Source organism: Otolemur garnettii, unplaced genomic scaffold (genome assembly GCF_000181295.1).
Source record: "Otolemur garnettii isolate 467f Iridium unplaced genomic scaffold, OtoGar3 scaffold00002, whole genome shotgun sequence".
NCBI classification, from domain to species: Eukaryota; Metazoa; Chordata; class Mammalia; order Primates; family Galagidae; genus Otolemur; species Otolemur garnettii.
The window spans coordinates 5,291,015-5,313,040 of NW_003852397.1; the positions used below are offsets into that span (position 1 = coordinate 5,291,015).

The window sequence follows — 22,026 nt, forward strand, 5'->3', positions numbered from 1 at the left end:
ATCCAACTTTTCATTAAGGTACAGGAAAGATAACCAACATTGGATACATTTTAAAATGACCATAAGAGACCAAAATAAAGTTGCATTTTATCACATCTCACAAGTTGTGGATTCAAAAGACTAGTCTCAGTTTGATATGAAATAGGCGAGGGTCCCTTTGCACAATGGGGTCCATTGACCAGCAAATGGCACTTGTGCACATAATTCATGTTGAGTCCCTGGAAAAGATTTCAGTCCTGAAGAACACCAAGTACTGTATTTTGTTTCAATTCCTAAAATTATCCAATCACTTGTTAAGTATTTATTATCAGCTATGTGTAAAATCACATTTGGCATTTTGAAGAATATTTACATTGCTTTAGTTCAGGTTACTATCATTTCCCACAGTGTACAGTGTCTTACGCATAGTATGTGCTCAAAAATATCTTAAATTGTTCTTTACAAGATACTACTTAACACCAAGGGACGCGCTATTTCCCTAATGTTGATAACAACACTTCAGCTGAAAAATCTCCGTACTTAACAAAACGTGGAGCAAATCTGAATGAAGAGTGATTGTGATCACACTTGCATTTAACACTGTAAAGTGTTGCTGAATGGTCTAATAGAAGAGAACAGAATTTAAACTAGAAACATACAAATATGGTTCTTTTTCCATTCAAACGTGATGATGCATGAACAAAAAATGATTGGCCACAAGGGACCTAGACTTGAATCTCATTCTGCCACTTACTAGACCTCAGGGCCCTAGTTCCTCTCCTGAGAATGGAAACAGGAGGCTGCCTACCTCGGAGTAGCAGAGAGGCTTTTAAAAGAGAAGATACCGAATGCTCTGCCAACTCTGAAGCGCTGCACAAACGCAAGAGCTTGTTATTAATAAAAACACTGTTAAACTGTGTTTTAAAAGTGCATAGCGCTTTACACTATTTTCTCATTCGATCTTCCGAACAGCTCAAGACCTAGCTAGGTACAATTATTTCCTTACAGTTTACAGAAGAGGAAGCTGAGAGGTTAACTCATTCCAGGTTATCTAGATACACAGCCTGAACCAGAAAATCCTTACTCCCACCCGCAAGCATTAAGCTGCCGACCCGCCTATTAATATTTAACAGAGGCGCCGAGCTCTTGCAGGGGCTCAAGGAATGCGGTTCTGCAAATTGCTGATTTTAAAGCGGACGCCGCACAGCGACTCCTCCTCCTCGCGGCTTGCGGGCCCTCGCGGTACCCGGTCGTCCAACTCACAACCTCCGGGCCGCGCCAGGCTCCTCCCACTCTGCCGCGCACCAACGCCGACGCCACGCCCCGGCACTTCTACGCATGCGTCAGCGGGAGCGGCGCAGGCCCAGAGGCCGAGGGGCTCTCGGAGGCCACCCCGCCCCTCCCCGCCCGGCCCCGCCCCGCTCCGCCTGCTCTCAGAGCGGCAGCATCCTAGCCAAAGCCGGAGGATGACCTGACGTCGGCGGCTGTTACCGTCTCCAGGGTTCATCACAGGTGCTTTGGGTCGGGTCGGAAGCCCTCTTTCCTGCGCCCATTCTAAACTCATTCCCCGGCCCGCTCCGCCTGTCCAGAAGTGGCCTGGCTCTGCGGGCTGGCGTCCCGGCCTGCGGTGGGAGGTAGTTTGTGTACGGTTACCATGGAGACGCCGGTCGGCCTAGCAAAGCGGGAGGGCCGGAGGACGCTCGGGGTGAGGATGCTGCTGCGCTCTGCCTGAGCCTGGACCGGTGGAGGAGCGGGCTTTGGAGGGAGTGGGGGAACCGCTGTCCGTGAGGGAGGTGAGGCGTCTCTCTGGGAACCCCGTCCGGTAGTGGTCCACCTTTCTGTCCAGGGAAGGAAGAGGGAGGTGATGACAGTGTGCGTCCCTTGCATTCTGTCGGGGGTCAAGAGCGGTTGTCTGTATTTCTATACAGTGAACGCTTAGCCAACTGCGTGGTGTTTAACAGTAATAATGTGTCGCATGAGAGAGTGGTAGACTAAGGGGCTTTGTTAAAGCAGGTGGTGACCTGCCCTTTACTAAGCAACAGATAGGGCCTCACTAAGTTAGAGTGTATGTGTAACAATATTTAACGTACTTTAAAATACATCGTACATAATACCTTTTATGTTCTATTCCCACAAGTCTTACGTATCACCCTGCTTTGGAATTATTTTACCTTGGTTGAAAAGCAAAAGTACCACCCTTTATTTGTGTCCTATTCTGTTACTCTGTAAGATTCTGGCTAGTTGTTGCTGTTGATTTGGCATAGCTGATATTCAATGAAATACTTAATAAAAATTATCTGTTTTGTAAAGGAAAGCACCCCCCAACTTAAATATTTAAACTCAAAAAATGTGTGAAAACATTGAACAGTCCTTCTTCTGCAATTTTTTTTTAGATGCAATTTTACATTCATGGGAGAAATTTTTACTGTATCCCTTTAGCACACAGAACATGGGTAATAGTTAATGTTTTTCAAGGGCCAAGCACTATGCTAAGGCACTTTACATGAATTATTTCATTTAATTCTTCGAACAGTCCTATAAGGCAATGATTATTACCCACCTTTTACAGATAAGGAAACTGGAGTTTACAGACTTCAGAGGACTTGTCCAAGGTCACATACCTGAGAATTATCAGAGAGCCTGACTCCAGGATTTGGTTGCTTTACCACTGTTTCTTTGTATTCTCATGCAGGAGTGCCTTTTACTTTTTTAACTCAACGCCTTTCCTTTTCATATGAAAAGAATGACGTATTGTTTATAGTTTCTGCCTTATTCTTTTCCTCAGAAACTGTTGGGGCAGGGCACAACAAAAACAAATGTTCTTGTCTGTTGTTATGTAGCAACTCAATGTATAGAGTCATAATAGGGAAAATCTTCCTTGTTTGTATAAGGAATCACCTTTTTAAATTTTAATTTTTAATTATGGGTACATAAATGTAGTTGTATATATTTGTAGGGTGCATATGCTATTTTGATGCAGAACAGTGTGAATTAATCAAATCGGGGTCATGGGGGTATGTGTCATTTGTCATTTCTTTGTGTTAGTAACAGGAATCACCTGTTGATTCTACTTGTAGAGATGAAATCTTTTTAGTTTCCTTGGACGTATGTCACAAACCAGTTTTCTGTTTTGCAGAACTTATTCCAAACTTGGCCGGCTGAAATATGTGAATAATTTGTAGAACTCCGTCTCTCTAGAGAAAGGAGATTTTATGGGGTTAGAGTATTTGGGGCCGGGGGGTGTTAAAGATTTGTTAACACCTAATTTGTTAACATTAGATATGAACACCTAATGCCCTATACTAATTAGAATTTTTTAAAATCTGGACTATTTTAAAGTTTAGATTTGTCTCCATGGGATACACCAACGTTTGAGAAGAATTTGCATTTTCCTGGCCCTTGTGAGGAAGGTAGGTTGGGAAAGGATTATTTGATATTCCTATCCGGTGTTTATTGATTTAGGACACTGTCAAATTGAAGGTGATTTGGATAAATTGATTGAAACATGCTCTTTGTTGTAAAAGCAAATGTCGCTTGGCTACAGGCCTTGTCTGTCTAAAATTGGAGGGCAGAGGGAACAAAGGAAACTTCAGTTACAAATTTTAAGAGAACTCCACTGTTTTTTGTGAATCAAAGAATAAGAGATGATCCTCTTTTCCTAGTCTGTCTTTTGCGATTAACCTTTCTTCTCTCTAGGTTTTGTTTTCATCCTGGGTCTGTTTCTTTTTTCTCCTCTAGTTGTGTATAGGCACAACTTTGTAGTCTATATTTTTGAGAGCTGTTTCCCTCATCCTTTTGTTTGGTGGATTTTTTAATTAAAAATTATTTCTGATTTTTTTAAGCTTAATATAGAGGTATGGTTTAGTTATATGGATGGGTTTAACCATACCTTTCTAAAGTACTGGATTAAAAATAGTTGGTTTATTTTAATCATATATTTGCAGAGTGTGGTGTCTATCTGAAGAACATTTAACTTCCAAAGGAAAGATGCTGTCTCCAAATGATAAAAAGTTAGAAAAACTGGATCCGTTCTATCGACCTTCAGTGTCCAAGCAGAAGACCAGTGCAGAGATCATAAGTGAAGCCCGAAATGCATTAAGAACAGTTCGAACTGAAAGACCTTTTACACCAAAGGACGACCAAAGAAAATTATTTGGACCTGCATCTTCAAGAACACCAGAAAATAGGCCTCCTTCCTGCTTCAGGTACAGGACATTTCACTTTCACGGACACTCAGCTATTGAAGTATCAGGTTACATTGTCCCTCAGTTCCACGAGGTGTCCCAAAGGGCGCCATAAGTAGGAAAATTAACAAACCAATATTATATTTTATGTTTCTAATGTTTATAGATCAACATGTAGAGAAATATTTTGTAAATAAAGGTACAGTTAGCTACTATTGCCCATTTTCTGTATGTGTGTACATATGGTGACATTTGGGGCACCCTGTAGTTACAGATAATTGAGTCTTTTTAATAAACTGTATCTTTAGAGCAGTTTTAGGTTCACAGTAAAATTGAGTAGAAAGTACAGAAATTTCACATATATCCCCTGCTCCCACACATACACGGCCTCCTCCATTATCAACAGCCCCCAGCATTTGTTACAATTGACGAACCTACATTGACACATCACTAGCACCCAAAGACTATAGTTTATGTTAGGGTTCACTCTTGGTGTTGTACATGCTATGTATTTGGACAAATTTATAATGACATGTGTCCACTATTATAGTACCATACAGAGTAGTTTCACTGCCCTAAAAGTCCTTTGCTCTGTTTGTGTATCCCCCCCCTCCCCCAGTCCCTTCTTCCCCCCAGTCCCTGGCAACTGCTGATATTTTTACTGTCTTCATAGTTTTGCCTTTTTAAAAATGTCATATACTACAGTTGGAATCTTAGAATCATATAGTATGTAGCCTTTTCCAACTGGAGTCTTCCACTTAGTAATATGCATTTAAATTTCCTCCATGGTTTTTCATGGTTCAAATAACTCATTGCTTTTTTGGCAATGAATAATATTTCCTTATCTGGATATACCCTGATTATTTATCCCTTCATCTACTGAATGACATCTCGATTGCTTCCAAGATTTGGCAGTTACATATGAAGAACTTTTAAACAAGGTATAGTTCCTCAAAAGCTTATAGTTTAGAAAAATGTGCATGTTTTTATGTGGATATAAGTTTTCATTTCCTTTGAGTAAATACCAAGATGAATGATTTTTGGATCATATGGTAAGAGTATGTTAGTTTTGTAAGAAACTGCTGAATTATCATCCAAAGTAGCTAAACCATGCTTGCGTTCCCACCAGCAATGAATGAGAATTCCTATTCCCCTGAATTCTTGCCAGCATTTGATACTGTCAGGACTAGATTTTGGACATTCTAATAGGTGTGTGGTGGTACCTCACTGTTTTACTTGGGATTTCCCTGATGACATATGATGTGGAGCATCTTTTCAGTGTGCTTATTTGCTATCTGTATGTCATCTTTGGTCGGGCATCTGTTAAGGACATGGCCCATTTTTTAAGTGGGTTGTGTTCTTATTGTTGAATTTTAAGAATTCTTTGTGTATTTTGGATAATAATCCTTTATTTTATATATTTTTTGCAAATATTTTCTCCCAGTCTGTGGCTTTTCTTCTTCTTGATGGAGTCTTACAAAGTAGAAATTTTTCATTTTAATAACGTCAAGCTCATCAGTTCTTTTTTTCATGAATTTTATATATAGCCTTTGATGCTGTATATAAAAGTCATTGCCATACTCAAGGTCATCTATACTTTCTCCTATGTTATATACTAGGAGTCACATAGTTTTGTGTTTTATATTTAGGTCTGTGTTCCATTTTGAGTTAATTTTTGTGAAGCATGTAAGGTCCTTATCTAGATGATGATTATTATTATTTTGCATGTGGATGTCCAGTTGTCCCAGCACCATTTGTTGAAAAGGTACCTTTTCTCCATGTCCTGCCTTCACTCCTTTGTCAGAGTCAGTTGACTCTGTTTTTGCGGGTCTGTTTCTGGGCCCTCTCTTCTATTCCATTGATCTATTGATAGATCTGTACTCTGTTGATCACTGTGGCTTTATAGTATGTCTTGAAATCAGGGAATGTCAGTCATTCAAATTTGTTCTTCTCCTTCAGTATTATGGTGGCTATTCTGTGTCTTTTACCACTTTACAGAAACTTTAGAATCAGTTTGTTCATATCGATGAAATGACTTCCTGGGGGTTGTATTGGAATTGCATTGAATCTATAGATCAAGTTAGGAAAAACTGACGTACTGACAAGATTGAGTCTTTCCATGCATGAAAGTGGAACATCTCTCTATATATTTAGTTCTTTGATTTCTTACACCATGTTTTTTAGTTTTCTTCATATAGATCTTAACATATTTTCATGGATTTATACCTAATATTTCATTTTTGAGGTGCTAATATGAATGGTATTGTGTTTTCATTTCATTTTCCACTGGTTCATTGCTGGTACGTAGAGAAGTGACAGACTTTTCTTTCGGTATTAACCTTGAACCCTGCAACCCTGCTAAAATCACTTACTAGTTCTAGGAGCTTTTTGTCAATTCTTTAGGATTTTCTTCACACATGATCATATCATCTATGAACATGTATGGTTTTATTTCTTCCTTCCTAATCTGTATGCCTTTGATTTCTTTCTTTCTTTTTTTTTTTTTTTGCATTAGCTCTAGGTAGTAGGGTGTTGAAAAGCAATGGTAAGAGGTAGGATCCTTGCCTTGTTCCTCATCTTAGTGAGAAAACTCCATGAGTCTCTCACCATAAAGTATGGTGTTAGCTGTGGGGTTTTTTAGTGTTCTTTATCAGGTTGAAGAAGTTTCCTTTTATTTCTTATTTACTGAGAATTTTTTTATTATGAATAGGTGTTTGATTTTGTCAAATGCTTTTTCTGCATCTATTGATATGATTAAGTGATTTTTCTTTATTAACCTGTTGGTGTGATGGATTACATTGATTTTCAAGATAGTTTTTTTTGTTTTTTAAGTTTGATTCTTATTCAAGGTTCCTAAAACTGTTCCAAATTTTGGGTTCAGGAAGTTGAAATGGTTGTAGGACTTGTTATACCACCTTTATAAAATGATATGAACAAAACTTTTTAAAAATCACTGTATAATTTCTTCTTTCACTCTTCAGTATTTTTCATTCTTCTTAAAGTAATCAAGTCTTGTTAATAAAATGTTTTAAATATTATATCATTAAAAATTTTTTTCCTCAAAGCTTATGCATTGGATACTTTTCCTTGTTTTTCAGCTAGAGTTAACTAACCTATGCTAGAAATAAAAGAACTAAATTTTCACAAACTAATACTCTGCACCATCTCTTGTGCTAGCCTACATGCATCCAGTTTTGAGTCATCTGATTCCAGGCCTATCTCTGGCACACGTCTCAGTCCACTAGAGCTGGTGAGTACTTTATATTACCACCAGTAATTTATGTTATATGGTGAAATGAAATTGGCCAAAAATACTTGAAATCAGCATGTGCTAAGATAGCATATATTACGTAGACCTAAATGTATTAATAATTTGATACGGAGGCAGATTCTTTTATGTTTTTCAAATATAACAGTTAATATCTAACGAAACACTTCTATAATTTACCTATAGATTGATAATGAAGAATTTTAAAAATATACAGTAACTTGGTAAACAATGTTTCACAGTATTTTTTCTTTAAGTGATATAATTTTCTTAACAGTTGTATGTACAAAAATTATATCTACAATTGATATTACATGGGAGCATTCCTTCCCATGGCTTCTTGAGAAAAGATGCATGGGAAGTTGATATATAATATAGACTTATGTGTATAGTCAGAGATTGATTACAAAACCACCAACAGAACCCGCAGTCTCCTTTCCCCTCCTTCTTCATTGTCCCTTCCCCAGTGGCTTTCACCTTAAATCCTTTTGACGCATTCTTTTGGGATCCTTCCAAGTTCCTAAGTCCCGCATTGTCTTGCTGCTCTCTGACTTGTGAGCTTGAGAAATTATCTAATGACTTCCCGCTAAGGAAGACGAAGGTTTAGCTATTTACCTCCCTTCAGGACACATTCACCCTTCCTGTCCCCACCGCTATTGCAATAGAGGTATCCCATAGCCGCGGTTGGATCTGCTTGTTCTATGATTAACTCTGTTCATAGCTGAGCCTTGAATTAATGATGGCTAGTGATGATTACGTCTCCCTTCCTGCAGCACTGTCTGTTTTTCCTGGTGTTAATATTATAATTGCTTTGCTTTTTCAGTTTCGTGTTATTGCTGTCTCAACCCCAAACTCCTCTCCTGTGGTCCAAATCTCCTTTTATAGTCAGGCACGTGCAGTATTCTATTGACTCACTTCCTGTCAGACCACTTGCCCTGGGTACCTAGGGCAGAGCTCTCCTCGGGCACCCCCACCATCATCCTGGGGAGACAGCTCCTTCCTCTTGTGCTGGCTTTTTCCTGTTTCCTGTATCCCAAGTCCTTTCTCTTCATTTACCCTGATTTGGTAGAGCATTCCCTCCCATGGCTTCTTGAGAAAAGATGCATGGGAAGTAAATTATCTGAGACTTTGATTCCTGGTTTTCCCTTCTGGAAGTTTGTAGGATTTTTCTCTTTGTTTCCAGTGTTCTGAAATTCGTAACAATGAGCCTTTGCGTGAGTCCAATCTCACTTGTCACACTGGGTGCTTGAAGGACCCTTTCCATGTGGAATCTTATGTTCTTCAGCTCTGGGAAATGTCCTTACATTATTTTGACAGCGTCTTCCCTACTTTTTTTGTTCCATTTGCTCTTTCTAGACTCTATTACTTAGGTGTAAGATCTCCTGGACTGGAACTTCAGTTTTCTTATTTTCTGTTTTCTGTTTCACATCTTATTTTAGAAGAGACTTTATTCTAATCCCTTTATTGAGTTATTTTTTTTTTTTTTTTTTGAGACAGAGCCTCAAGCTGTCCCCCTGGGTAGAGTGCCGTGGCATTACAGCTCACAGCAACCTCCAACTCCTGGGCTCAAGCGAGTTCTCCTGCCTCCGCCTCCCAAGTAGCTGGGACCACAGGCACCCGCCACAACGCCCGGCTATTTTTTTTGGTTGCAGCCGTCATTGTTGTTTGGCGGGTCCGGGCTGGGGATTCGAACCCACCACCTTAGGTGTATGTGGCTGGCGCCTTAGCCGGTTGAGCTATAGGCGCCGAGCCTATTGAGTTATTTTTATTTCTGCCATCATGTTTGTAATTTTTAAAAATGTTTGTAATTTTTAAAAATGTTTTTCTTTGTAAATAATCTCTTCTTATGTAGTGTTATGTTCTTGTTTTATGATTGCAGCATCTTATTTGAATCTGTTAGTGATAGTTTTATTTAACTAAGTTTTCTTCTCTCTTTTTAATCAATCTCTGTTGCATTTTTGTGTTTATTTTTTATACCAAAGGCTCATGCTGCTTGTTTGGCTGCTATCAATAGTAGGAACATATAGGCACGGTTGGTCAACCTACAGCAGATATTTACCCAGGCTGGGCTGTGTAGTTGCTGACACCCAGCAGCAGTATCTTTAGGGCTTTCTTTATTGGCTAGTCACATTCCCTGTAAACAAGTGTCTTCCAAGCTCTTTTCTGGAAGTTAAAAGCCAGTTGCTACCTTCTAAGAGCCAGGTGTAAGAAGAAGGTGGGAATGGCTAGCATTTAGGAAAACATATTCAGTTAATATCCATATTTATGATGAACACTTTGCCACTCAACAATAAGGCTGCTTATTATAATGGTACCCTTACTTATTGACCTGAGTTAGAGATGTTCTGTTTCACCTGCTTAAAGAATAAACCTTCTGTCTTCTCCTGGGCTCAGTAGCTCAGGAGAGCTACTGCATGGAGCTGGGAGGAAAGGAATTACACAGAGTTTCAGCCAAACCTCCTTATTTTAGCCACCCCACCCTTTATACTTCTGCTACCAGAAGAATTTGGAGATACTGGCTCCTTAGATTTGCATGGGATTGGGCTATTAGTCAAACTGCTTCTCAGTTTCTGTTACTGTCTGTGTGTGTATGTATGTGTGTGTATGTGTGCATGTGTTTGCTTTTGATGAACTATGTGAAAATAAGTTGACATTATGATACTTCATCCACAAAATTTAAGTATACATTTCTTATGAACAAGGGCAGACTCCTACATAACCACAATACTATCGTCACAGTTCAAACAATTAGCATTACTCAGTAATATCATTTAATGTATAGTCCATGTTTATAGTTCCTGACCTTAATTGACTCAAGATGTAGTTTTCAGTTCTTAAATACTTCTTAGACTGCCTCTATGAGCAAGACAACACTTGTTCTTATATTGCAGATGATAAAAATAAGACCCTCAAATACTAAACGTGAACCAATATGCAATAAATAATTTGCCAGCTATGATTGACACATGGCTTCTTACATGTGTGATCATGGAAACCACTTGGGTATTGGGCCAGCTATGGCATGAGGGCTCAGTTTGGCAGCCCAGTGGGTCGACCTTATGGTAGAGTGGCTCTTTGCTTTATGATTCTGTGATTTGACTCCTATAAATTACTTTCGATATTACTGTAGTTAGCAGGGTGGGAGAGGACTCACTTGATTTGGGCTTACTCTTCCCTAAAAATCTCTATTTCTAGAGTTAACCTGGTGCTTGTGAAACTGGTGCAGGATTAGGTGTTGGGCTAAGGTAATATTGGCATTTACCTCTGTTTAGCAGCATGGAACTGAAATTTCTTTCCTACAGAATAGCTAGGTGCTATGTTCAAAGTAAAAGTAGTCTAAGAAATCCGCATGTTAAGTAAAATTATCACTTTAGTTTGAAATTTTTTTTTGTGATGGTGGCTTATGTAAGGGTCTTAAATACATTTTATTTTAAACAATAATTAAAGTTAGGGGTTCCCAGCCAAAAATTTTTGAAACTAACCTCATGATAACTGCCCTCCACCTTCTTTCCTTTAAAGAGGCTTTTGACTCTGGTAACCACTAACCTGACGAAGCTGGACGATAAGGGAACCCTGGAGAGAGGAGCTGGGAGAAGGAGACCCCTGGGGAGAGAGGAGACAGAGTGGAGGGGAGTGGCTCAGGGTTCAAGGACACAGTTTCTGCAAGAGGTTTTGAAACCGTCCTAACTAATTAAATCTCAGCACTTTTTGAATCTGGGACACTGTCTCAGACTAGTTTGCCTTTTAATAATTCCTCAACCAGCTGTCAGTCAGGAAGGGGGACCCAGTGATCAGCCCATTTCAGCTCCTGGGCTTAACAGATTAGCTAAAGTCTTCTTTGTTTGTGTGGTTGGTTTGGTTTAGATTGCTCTTTTTTTTGGAGATAGAGTCTCTCTCTGTCACCCAAGCTGGAGTACAGTATGTCATCATAGCTCAAATTCCTGAGCTGAAGTGAGCCTCAGTATTCTAATCAGCTAAGACTAGGGGTGTGCACCACCGCCCCCAGCTAATGTTTTTGCTTTTATTTTTTGTAGAGATGAGGTCTTGCTCTTGTTTAGGCTGTTCTTGAACTCCCGACCTCCAGTGATTCTATTGTTTCAGCCTCCCAGAGTCCCAGAGTGCTGGGATTACAGCCATGAGCCACTGTGCCTGACATACACTCTTTGCTTTTGGACAGTTACCTTCTCTCTCTCTCTCCTGTTCCTCTCTGGCCTGTACTCTCCAACACCTTTCAGCTGCCTGCAGTCAGAGAAGCCCGGGTGTTGGAGAATAACGGAGAGGCTGATGCTCCTGGTTCTTGATTGCTCAGGCCTTGGCCACTGTCCCGACTGGCTCAGGGGGACTTCTCTTAGTACCTACGGTTGCCAGGCAGAGGGAAAAGCACTGTGATTTGCACATAAGTGATAATGTTCCATTGACATTTATATCTACCTGCTTTACAGATGTGCCAGGTACATCTTTTTTCCCCTACCTTCCCACAAGAGCTCTGAGACCTGGGGCCGTTGGGTGGCAGTTATTACTGTTTTCTTTCTGCCATGCTAGTTAGTGGTGTTCAAATGTATTTACACAGAAAAAATTTCCTTTTACTTTGATTGTATAAAGTTAGAAAAGAGGTATGACTGTGTGAATGAACAGTAAATTTTGTCTTTCATCATTATCATCATCAAAGCAGAATTCTTCTGTTTTCTAACTTACAAATCCTAGTCAGGTATACCTAGTCAGGTATATATATATATACACACACACACATATATATATTTTAAAAGCCTGAATAAAGAAGAATATTCAACTTTTTAGTAACATACAGCAAAGTAGTAGGTCTCGAGAGTGTAGCTTGTTAAATCTACGCAAATGAAACACACTTAGTGACCAGCATTCAAAAAGTAAAAAATAGATGATTAACCCCGTTATCAAGTAGATCATATCTTCTTGATAGCCCCTCTGAGCCACTGTCTCCCCAGGGAAACTACTGTCTTCTTCTAACAGCATGGATTTGAGCTGTTTTTTTTTTTTTTTTTTTTTTAGAGACAGAGTCTTACTTTGTCGTCCTTGGTAGAGTGACGTGGCATCACAGCTTATAGTAACCTCCACCTCTTGGGCTTAGGCGATTCTCTTGGCTTAGCCTCCCAAGTAGCTTGGACTACAGGCGCCTGCCACAACACCTGACTATTTTTAATTTTTGTTGTTGCAGTTTGGCTGGGGTCAGGTTCGAACTAGCCACCCTCGGTAAATGGGGCCAGTGCCCTACTCACTGAGCCACGGGCTCTGCCCCCGTGAAGGAGGACACAAGCAGAGAGCTTAAATGTCCCGTGAATGGGCTTCAACTGGCCACGGATCACCCCAGCTCTGTGGCCCTCCACCAGCTTCTGGCCCAGTCCCTCTGCAGGGCCAGGTGGAGTCTTCTCCCACCCTACATGATGACTGGAAAAGGGAGTCAGGAATATCCACCTCAGAAAGGTGCCCACGATTTAGTTTGTAAAGCAGCAGAACACACGTGTAATCACACACATGCAAGAAAAGCCACCTTGGGAGTGAAAGCAAATACTGAAAATTCTCCCAAGCACCCAGCCTTTGAGAGGTGGCCATCCTGGGTGCACAGGCTGTAACTTTGATTTTCTCCACAGGTGCTCCGGGCTCCTCTCCACAGTCACTCTCGGCATGTGACTCACCAATGGAACTTACCCTTCCTGTCAGAAACGGTGAAGGAAAAACACTGCTTTGACCCAACTCTGCTTTCCTTTTTTTGTTTTTTTAGTTTCAGGTTAATATGAGGACGCCAACAACCAACTCACAATATTTGAACTTGTTAGGTAGAGTTTCTCTTGTAGTTATGTCCTATCCCCTAAAGATTTGCCATATACCCCACATTGTGTCCATTCAGTGGGAGCACCTCAAATGCCCCCTCTACCTCCCTCATGCCCCTTCCCCCATCAAAGTTTCCACTCCCCCCCAACTTGAATTGAAATGAGTTTTTCTCCTACGTGGGTATGAATTAGATCATCTACTGGCTTCATATTAGCATTGAGTACATTGGATTCTTGCTTTTCCATTCTTGTGATACTTTACTGGGAAGACTGTGTTTCAGTTCCATCCAGGTTAAATACAAAAGATGTAAAGTCTCCATGTTTTTAATGGCTGAATAGCATTCCATGGTATACATACACCACAGTTTGTTAATCCTTTCCGGAGTTGAGGGCAATTAGCTTGTTTCCATATCTTGGCAATTGCAAATTGAGCTGCGATAAATAATCTAGTGCATATGTCCTTATGATAAAATTATTTTAACTGTGCTTTTCTTCACATGGATCGCCCCCTACCACAGGTCTATATGAGTTCCTTACTGGCAACATTCTCTGATTTCTAAAATTAACAGAATTTTCTTTCTTTTTTTTTTTTTTTGAGACAGAGCCTCAAGCTGTCACACTGGGTAGAGTGCTATGACATCACAGCTCACAGCAACCTCCAACTCCTGGGCTCAAGCAAGTCTCCTGCCTCTGCCTCCCAAGTAGCTGGGACCACAGGCGCCCGCCACAACGCCTGACTATTTTTTGGTTGCAACCGTCATTGTTGTTTGGTGGGCCAGGGCTGGATTTGAACCCGCCACCTTAGGTGTATGTGGCTGGTGCCTTAGCCACTTGAGCCACAGGCGCCCAGCCAACAGAATTGTCTAAGGAAAAGCTTGTGCTGGTTTTCTTCATAAATGCCACTTTGCTCCACAAAGTGGAGGAACATTTTGTAGACCTGGCATGCAAGAGATTACTGGCTTGTTCAGTAGTTTTCTCTTGGAGAATGAAGAATGCTTTCCCTCTATCACTTTATGTTCTAAGTCAGGGGTCCTCAAACTTTTTAAACAAGGGGCCAGTTCACTGTCCCTCAGACTGTTGGAGGGCTGGACTGCGGACCCCAGGACAAGTCAGCTGCTAAGCAGGAGAGGCATTGGTGGCAAAAACACCCAGCAGTCCGGATAAATGTCCTAGGCAAACCCATGTGGCCCGCAGGCCATAGTTTGAGGACACCTGTTCTAAGTAGTCCAGTGCAATACATATTTGAATGGAATAAATCATTAAAGATCAATAGTAAAATGGAACTAAAGTTTCATCATTACAAACAATTGCTGGTTTTGCACTAAGAAAAGAATGCCTTTTATCACGGAGCAGTTGTGGGGCTTTATCTCACCCTCCAGAGATAATTCAGTTACTCTCTTTGGGGGAAAATTTAGCTTTCCAAACTGTATTTCCTTTTTCATAAGATCTTTTATTTAGTGCCCAAAACATTAATATTGGTCCATGTGTCTATAAAAGGAGCCATTTCTTTTAACTGCATTATGATTATTTGGCAGATTTCTTGATCTTTGTTTCTGTTTCAAGGGAACCTGCAATATACAGACATACTGAGTTAAGAAAACCTCATATCTCCCTTCAGAATTGAGATTGTCCTGTGTATTCCACCATTTATAATTATTAAATACATATGAAGCCCTTGTTTTCCATATTACACTCTGACTTTTTCTGTTACTATTAGCTTCTTGGCCTAAGTCACATTCCTATGAATATTTTGCAACAAATTGAAGAAACTAAAAGGTAAAATGATTATTGCAAAATATAGCAAAACTTACGTAGGTAAGTGTTATCTCTTTCAGAATAGACACTTCAGAATCCAGTGTCTTTATTCCAGCAAGGTTGTGTCAGAGGCTAGGGCCTTGACTTTTGAGAAGAGTTAAAAGTAACTTGCAACCAAATCTGATGAGGGTGAGTGACTTGTATAGGGAAGGGGACTAGCATTTCTTGAACTTCTGTAACAGGAATTGTACTTTTGTCAATGACCCTGTAAGAAGGAGGCTACTGTCACTGTATTACAGCTGGGCAAGTTCTGAGAAGTAAGTGGCCTGCGCAGTTCACATATCTAGAAGGTGTTATTCCCAGTCTGTTCGATCCCAAAGTGATTTAGTCTTTCTTTTATATTATGGTTAATATTTTATTTACCCCTTTTTAAGTGTGTTTAGGAAATTGTGTCTCCACTGTTGCAACATATACTTTTTTTTTTTTTGGTCTCGTTCATAAAGTGATTCTGAGTGCAAATGAACAAGAATAAATAACAAGTATTCGGGGCCTGGTGTGGTAGCTCACACCTGTATCCTAGCTCTCTGGGAGGCCACGACAGGAGGATTGCTTGAGGTCAGGAGTTTGAGACCAGCCTAAGCAAGAGATAGACCATGTCTCTACTAGAAAAATTAGCCAGATGTGATGGCAGATGCCTGTAGTCTAGCTACTTGGGATACTGAGGCAGGAGGCTTGCTCTCTTAAACCCAGGAGTTTGAGATAGTGAGCTATGATGAGGCCACTGCACTCTAGCTGGGGTGACAGAGTGAGACCCTGTCTCTTAGAACAAAAAAAGTTATTTCAAAGAATGTCATCATTATTGAAATAAGCAACTTCTTGGAAGGAGAACTCTGATATATCTATTCCTGCATGTTAGGAAAAGTGCTTGAGGTTATGTGTCATGTGAGATAGATTTCTTCATCCATTTTTCCAAATGATACAACTTGAATTTCACACAGGATTTAAAAAAAAAAAATCTGTTGATTAACTTATTGGATAGTAAGCCACCCATTTCACAGATTATAGAAATAATTTTAGGAACATTACCTTGATTATTTTTGGTTTGAGAGCTAAAAATGCTGAGCTAACTTTGTTCTTTCATTGAAAATAAGTGTACCGAAGTTAGAGGCAGGAAGCATAGACCCACAAGGCAACAAAGGCCTTTAGCTTAGTCCCCTGTAAGGGATGGGGAACCTGTGGCTTTAAGGAAACATGAGGCTTTCCTGGTACTTAACTGCAGCCTTTTGACTAAATCCAAATTTTACATAACAAATCCTTTTGGTAAAAGGGGTGAAGATTTTCTTGCCTCCTTTGATGCTTAAAAAAGAATAGAAATCAGAAGACCACAGGTTCCCACCCTTGTGTGGTAGGTGTTTTTTTTTTTAAGTTTGTAAGGAATTAGAATTTTGCTAGTAGTGTTCCTTTTCTAAGCATATATTAACATCAGCACCCTTGGTGGGGGAGGTGTATCAGTACAGAATTCTTCAGATGTAAAAAATAAAACATTTTTATATCATTTAAGTCTAAGACAACTTCTTCCTTTTATTTTTTGTGACATTTTAATCTAAATTAAAAATTCTTTACACATTTCAGAGTCTAAAATATGTAAAGGGAACACTTATATTCCACTTAATTCTTGGCACATATAAGGCCTAGTAAGTATTTTCTGAGCTGAATTAAGCACAAAAATTTGCAAAGTACATCGAACATATTATATTTAATACTATAGTTTATAAAGCACGTGGTTATAGTTCCAGCTACTCAATAGGCTGAGGTGGAGGATCATTTGAGACCAGAGAGTCCTAGGCTGTAGTGAGCTATGATTATAACCACTGTATTCCTACCTGGGTGACAGAGAGAGACCCTCTGTTTAAATAAAAAAAATAAATATATACATCTTACCCTCTCTTATATGGATAATATCTGTTTGCCAAAGTGGATACGTTTTTTTCAAATATGCTAAGCAGTGCAGCAGAGTAGTTAATACAAAATAATTGATCAAACAATTATACCGTATGTCATGTTAAGTAAGATGGGCCAATGAGACAGGAGATGGAACTAGGAGCCTAGGAAGAAACCAAGCAGAAGGCCCTGGTGCTCTTCTGGAAGGGTCAGAGCCAGCTGTAGGGTAGTGAGGCTTATTTGAGACCCAGAAACTCATACCAAAAATTTATACGATCTCTTTCCAGAAACCCAAAGTTCCAGCATCTCCCACAGATGAAGATAACTGCTTTTCCTTTCCTAAACCACCCGTGGACCCTGCGAAGATTAGAAGAATAAGCAGTGCCCGGGCTCGCTTATTCAGGGCAGCCTCCCAGGGAGCCCTTCTGCTGGACAGATCCCTTCCTCCCACTGACTGTAAGGCCATGGAGCATCCTTTCAGCTCCAGCATATTTCTTGAATTTGCACACAAAAGCTATTTTATATGATTTTTTTCTAAACCCAGATTATTTTTATATTAATTAAGACTTAGTTAATATTAGGCAAAAGCTGGTTAAGAAACACTGTTAATATATATTTTCTGGGCATTTATAAAAACTAGCTAAATATCACAGTTTTTAAAAAACACAATATGATAGGAAAAGAATATTAGGATAAGTATTTCCTCATGGATGGTTCACATATACCAGAAATAAGTGATTTTTAAATTAGAGTTCAAAGAGTTCTTAATTTCATTAAAAAACTAATGGGAATTACAAGATTGTTATAATGTATACTAAGCTTGGCTCTTTGATAATACCTTTCTGATCCCATGTGAATATGTAAACAATACTTGAATGGGACTTTATCTACAGCCACAGAATCGCTGCTGAATATCTAAACCTGGGAAAGATCTCACATCCTAAGCAGTGTCACCAACAACTGGAATCAACCACCATCCAGGGCATACTAAAGGTTTTCCAAACTGCCTGCAAGGACCCATTAGTGGGATGACAACCAATTTAGTGGCTCACACCAGCATTTAAAAAAAATTAAGTAGAACAGAATGTGATAGAAAGTGTCAGGGTACATTACCTGTAGTAAGGGTAAGTATTGCTTCAAGAGACTTTACTTGCATCTTCAGGGTATGTTCAGGTCATATTATAAATTAATTTCATACTATATGTTGTCAAAAAAGTTTGAAACTACTTTACCCAAAGCTGATAGAACTGGTCGTCCCTCAGTCAACAAGGATTGATGAAGAGAGATAAGTTTACAGTCAGAGAAAGACAGAGACAGTCTTGTAGCTGGAATTTCTGTATCTGCCAAGTCCTTGGTCCCAGGGTTTAAGAATGAATCCATGGACCACGGGAGTAAGTGAAAGGACAGTTTATTGAAAGATAAAAAGAAAGACAGGAAACCTCCATGATGGCAAAGGGGGAGCCCAAGAGGGAGGCCTGTTTGGGCCTTCTGTCTAAGGGTTGACGTACTGCTTTTGCTATCCTGCAGGCAGGGGGTTTTAGGGAGATGGAATGTATTTCTGCCACATGTCACAATTGGCCAGGGGCCTATGGGCAGAAATTAATTTCAAAACTGTCCCTGTGTAGGAACATGGTCCTGCCTGAGGCACATTTCTCTGCTCTGGGAGAAGCAGTAGGGTCTGTTCTGAGAGAGGCAGCCCAGGGGAGACACTGGTCAGGCTGCTTTTTATGAGTGTGTTCATCCAGAGAATGTGGTCTGCAGAGAACCTATTTGTACCTAGAGATGTGGTCTGGACCTGAGCCTGCTCAGGCCTAGAAAAATGGGGGGCTCTGTCTAGCCCGGAAAACCCTGTTATCAGGTTAACAGTCTGAAAAGAGATCCCAGAGATTACATGTCTCCATCTGAACATCATAATTGTTTGACATACAAGCTTTTCTTTCCTTCTTTTTTGAGACAGGGTTTTGCTCTGTTGCCCAGCCATGAGGGCAATTACATTATTGTGGCTCACTGCAACCTCAACCTCCTGGGCTCAGATGATCTTACTGCCTCAGCTTTTGGAGTAGGTGGGACTATAGGCATGCACCACCATGCCCAGCTAGTTTTATTTATTTTTAGTAGAGGTAGGGTCTTGCTCTTGCTCAGGCTAGTCTTGAACTCCTGAGCTCAAGCAATCCACCCACCTTGGCCTCTCAAGAGTATTAGGATTACAAGTGTGAGCCACCACGCTTGGCCACAAGCATTTTCTTTTGATTAGTTGCCAACATTCAAAAAGTAGAAAAATCTCATAGAAGAATTCAGATTTATGACTTCTTGTGAAACATCAGAAAATCTGGCAGCCCTGAGTGTCCATTCTGTGTAGTCCAATGGGAAGTGATTGGAGCTGGGTAGTACCAACCCTGAAGCCCAGGGTGTGGTGTGCAGTTCACCAGGACTCCCTGCCTGTGTCACCCGTTTGCCTGTCTGATCTCTGATGTAGATGAAGAGATAGAACCAAGGAGAAAAGGAGACAGAGGAAGTGCAGGGTGCTCACGTCACCTGTGATACCATGACTGGAGGTGTTGCAGGCAGCTTGCTTTACCGTCATGTGCCAGTCTGCTGCTTTTCTAATACAGTCTTACTTTACTAAGTGCCAGTTGTTATTCTGGGCTAACAGTCCTGCCCTCAGAGAGCTTACAGTCTCGGGAAGAGAGACAGACAATAAGTAGGGGAACAAATAATTTGATTTGAACAAATGAGATGATTTGAGTTCTGATGAATGCTCTGAAGAAGATAAACAGAATAATGGCATAGAGCGTGCCTGTGGCAGGGGTAATCTGCTTTAGCTCAGGTGGCTCTGAAAGCTATCTTTGAGGAGGTGACCTCTGAGTTGAAATGTAAATAATGTGAAGGGGCAGCCCCGTAAAACCTGTGGATCAAAATGGGAAAGGCAAGTTCAGAGGCCCGAGATAAGAGCCTCTCCTCTCGTGTGGAGGACTCAGAGGCCAGGTGGCTGGAAAGCCGTTGACTGAGGGGAGGTGGAGAGAGCTGAGGCGGGACAGCTCTGCAGGGCCTCAGAGTAGGGCAGACGGACCGGCTGGGTTCCCCTTGCAGGGAAGAGCCAGGGCAGGCTTACGTAAGGCAACACCATGTATGTTTTCCCTTCAAAAGCAGTTCTCAACTGCAGCTGCGCATAAGAAAAATCCGAATAACTTTTCAGCAGTTCCACAACCAGGGTCTTAGGTCAGACTAGGCAGATCAGCAAGGATTGGCAGTTGTAGGAGCAAGAGGCCTGCCAGGGTGAGAGAGGCCAGGATTTGGGGCTGAGGGCACTTCTTGCTACAGGATGGCAGGACCGGCGTGAAGGTGTCTGCTGTTGTTTATCCTGTGGTCTTGCTTAGGAGCATGAGTGCTGCCTACTTTCTGTGCTTAACTCCTGCAAGCTCGCATTGAAAACCCTGCCACTTGCTGAACTGTTGACAATGATGTGGCGATGACAGCGGAAATGAGGGTTTTGCATGCCGTCCTCCTCAGTGCCTCTCCAACGGCTGGCTCCTTCCTTCCCAGGGCACCTTGCTCTGGGCTGCCCTGTCTGGCATCTGAGGACGGTGTCACACCTCTGAGATGCACTAATGCTTGACTTTGTCGTATTTCTTCTATCTACTGTTAGTAGTGGCCCCACTTCACCTGAAGTGGTCCAGTCACTTCGCATTGGACCTGCACTTTGGATTACCCCTGAAGTCCCAGCACTACAGTGGCAGCAAAAACTCACTGTTATTTTTAAAATGTGTTGCCCAATTATTAAAAACATTTGAGCCCTCCTGACTTGGGATCACTGCCGTTTTAATAGGAGCGTCCCTGGGTTTCATTTCGGAGTCACTCTATTGTTTAGAAAAGGTTTGTTAGGTAACTGAGGCTGGAGAGGTCGTCCCTTCACTCAGTGTGACAGTGTTTGTAGCTGGCACTGCCCCACAGGCAGGCCCAGAGTGTGGCGTCAGGTTTGGAATTGCTGGTTTGAGAGAATAAACATGGTGGAGATGGGAGCAGTCATCCCTGTGGGGCCGACAGTCTACTTGCTGTGTGCTCATGTAGGGTTTTGGCTCCAGGTGGCACTGCTGCAGTGGCCTCAAACCAGGCAGAGACCTCACAGCAGTTGCCACCTTCTCACTGATCCCTAAGCCCCCACAGCCTCCCAAATCTGACCCAAGCCTGCATTCTCCTGTCCCCCACTGCACACCAACTCTCTCGCCTCTCACCTCCTCCCTGTCTGCCTCCTCTTACACCTGCCCCCAGCTCACTGGGGCACTACAGTGGGCTGCAGGGGTCTATAAGGGCCCTCAGCCCATAGGACAACCAGCAGAGCCAAGGATGCCAAGCTCCCAACCAGACGTGGCTGTAAGCAGTGGCCTGACCCCTTTATCCCAGGGACCATGAAAACAGATTGTGTGTGTGTCCTATAAAGCATAAGAGGTCAGGAAGCAAATAAAAATCAGAGTGGGTTCAACATCTGTAATCCCAGCACTTTGGGACCTAAGGTGGGAGGATGGCTTGAGGCCAGGAGTTAAGACCAGCCTGGGCAATGTAGTGAGACCCCATCTGTACCAAAAAAAATAAGAAAAATGAGTCAGGTCTGATGGTGCACTCCTGTAGTCCTAGCTGCTCAGGAGGCTGAGGTGGGAGGATCAATGGAACCTAGGAGTTTGAGGCTACCAGGAGTTATGACCATGCCACTGCACCCCAAGACCTGTCTCTGTTTTAAAAAAATCAGCTCATGGGCAGCACCTGTGACTCAGTGAGTAGGGCGCCAGCCCCATATACTGAGGGTGGTGGGTTCAAACCCAGCCCCCGCCAAAATGCAACAAAAAAATAGCTGGGCATTGTGGTGGGCGCCTGTAGTCCTAGCTACTAGGGAGGCTGAGGCAAGAGAATTGCCTAAGCCCAAGAGCCAGAGGTTGCTGTGAGCTTTGATGCCACAGCGCTCTACCAAGGGCGACAAAATGAGACTGTCTCAAAAAAAAAAAAAAAAAAAAATAGCCAGGCATTGTGGCGGGTGCCTATAGTCCCAGCTACTTGGGAGGCTGAGGCAAGAGAATCGCTTCAGCCCAAGAGTTTTGGGGTT

General features: G+C 41.5%; 1 protein-coding gene across 1 annotated transcript in view; it reads left to right on the plus strand.

Annotated features, from left to right (window-relative positions):
• The first annotated feature begins 3,966 nt into the window (after window positions 1-3,966).
• ARMC2 (armadillo repeat containing 2) overlaps window positions 3,967-22,026 on the plus strand; it is a 113,100-nt gene continuing 95,040 nt past the window's right edge. Inside the window, exons 1-3 of the mRNA XM_012806242.1 lie at window positions 3,967-4,184; window positions 7,341-7,413; window positions 17,219-17,387. Of these exons, the coding sequence (XP_012661696.1) occupies window positions 3,967-4,184; window positions 7,341-7,413; window positions 17,219-17,387 (460 nt within the window). The remainder of the gene's footprint in view (window positions 4,185-7,340; window positions 7,414-17,218; window positions 17,388-22,026) is intronic.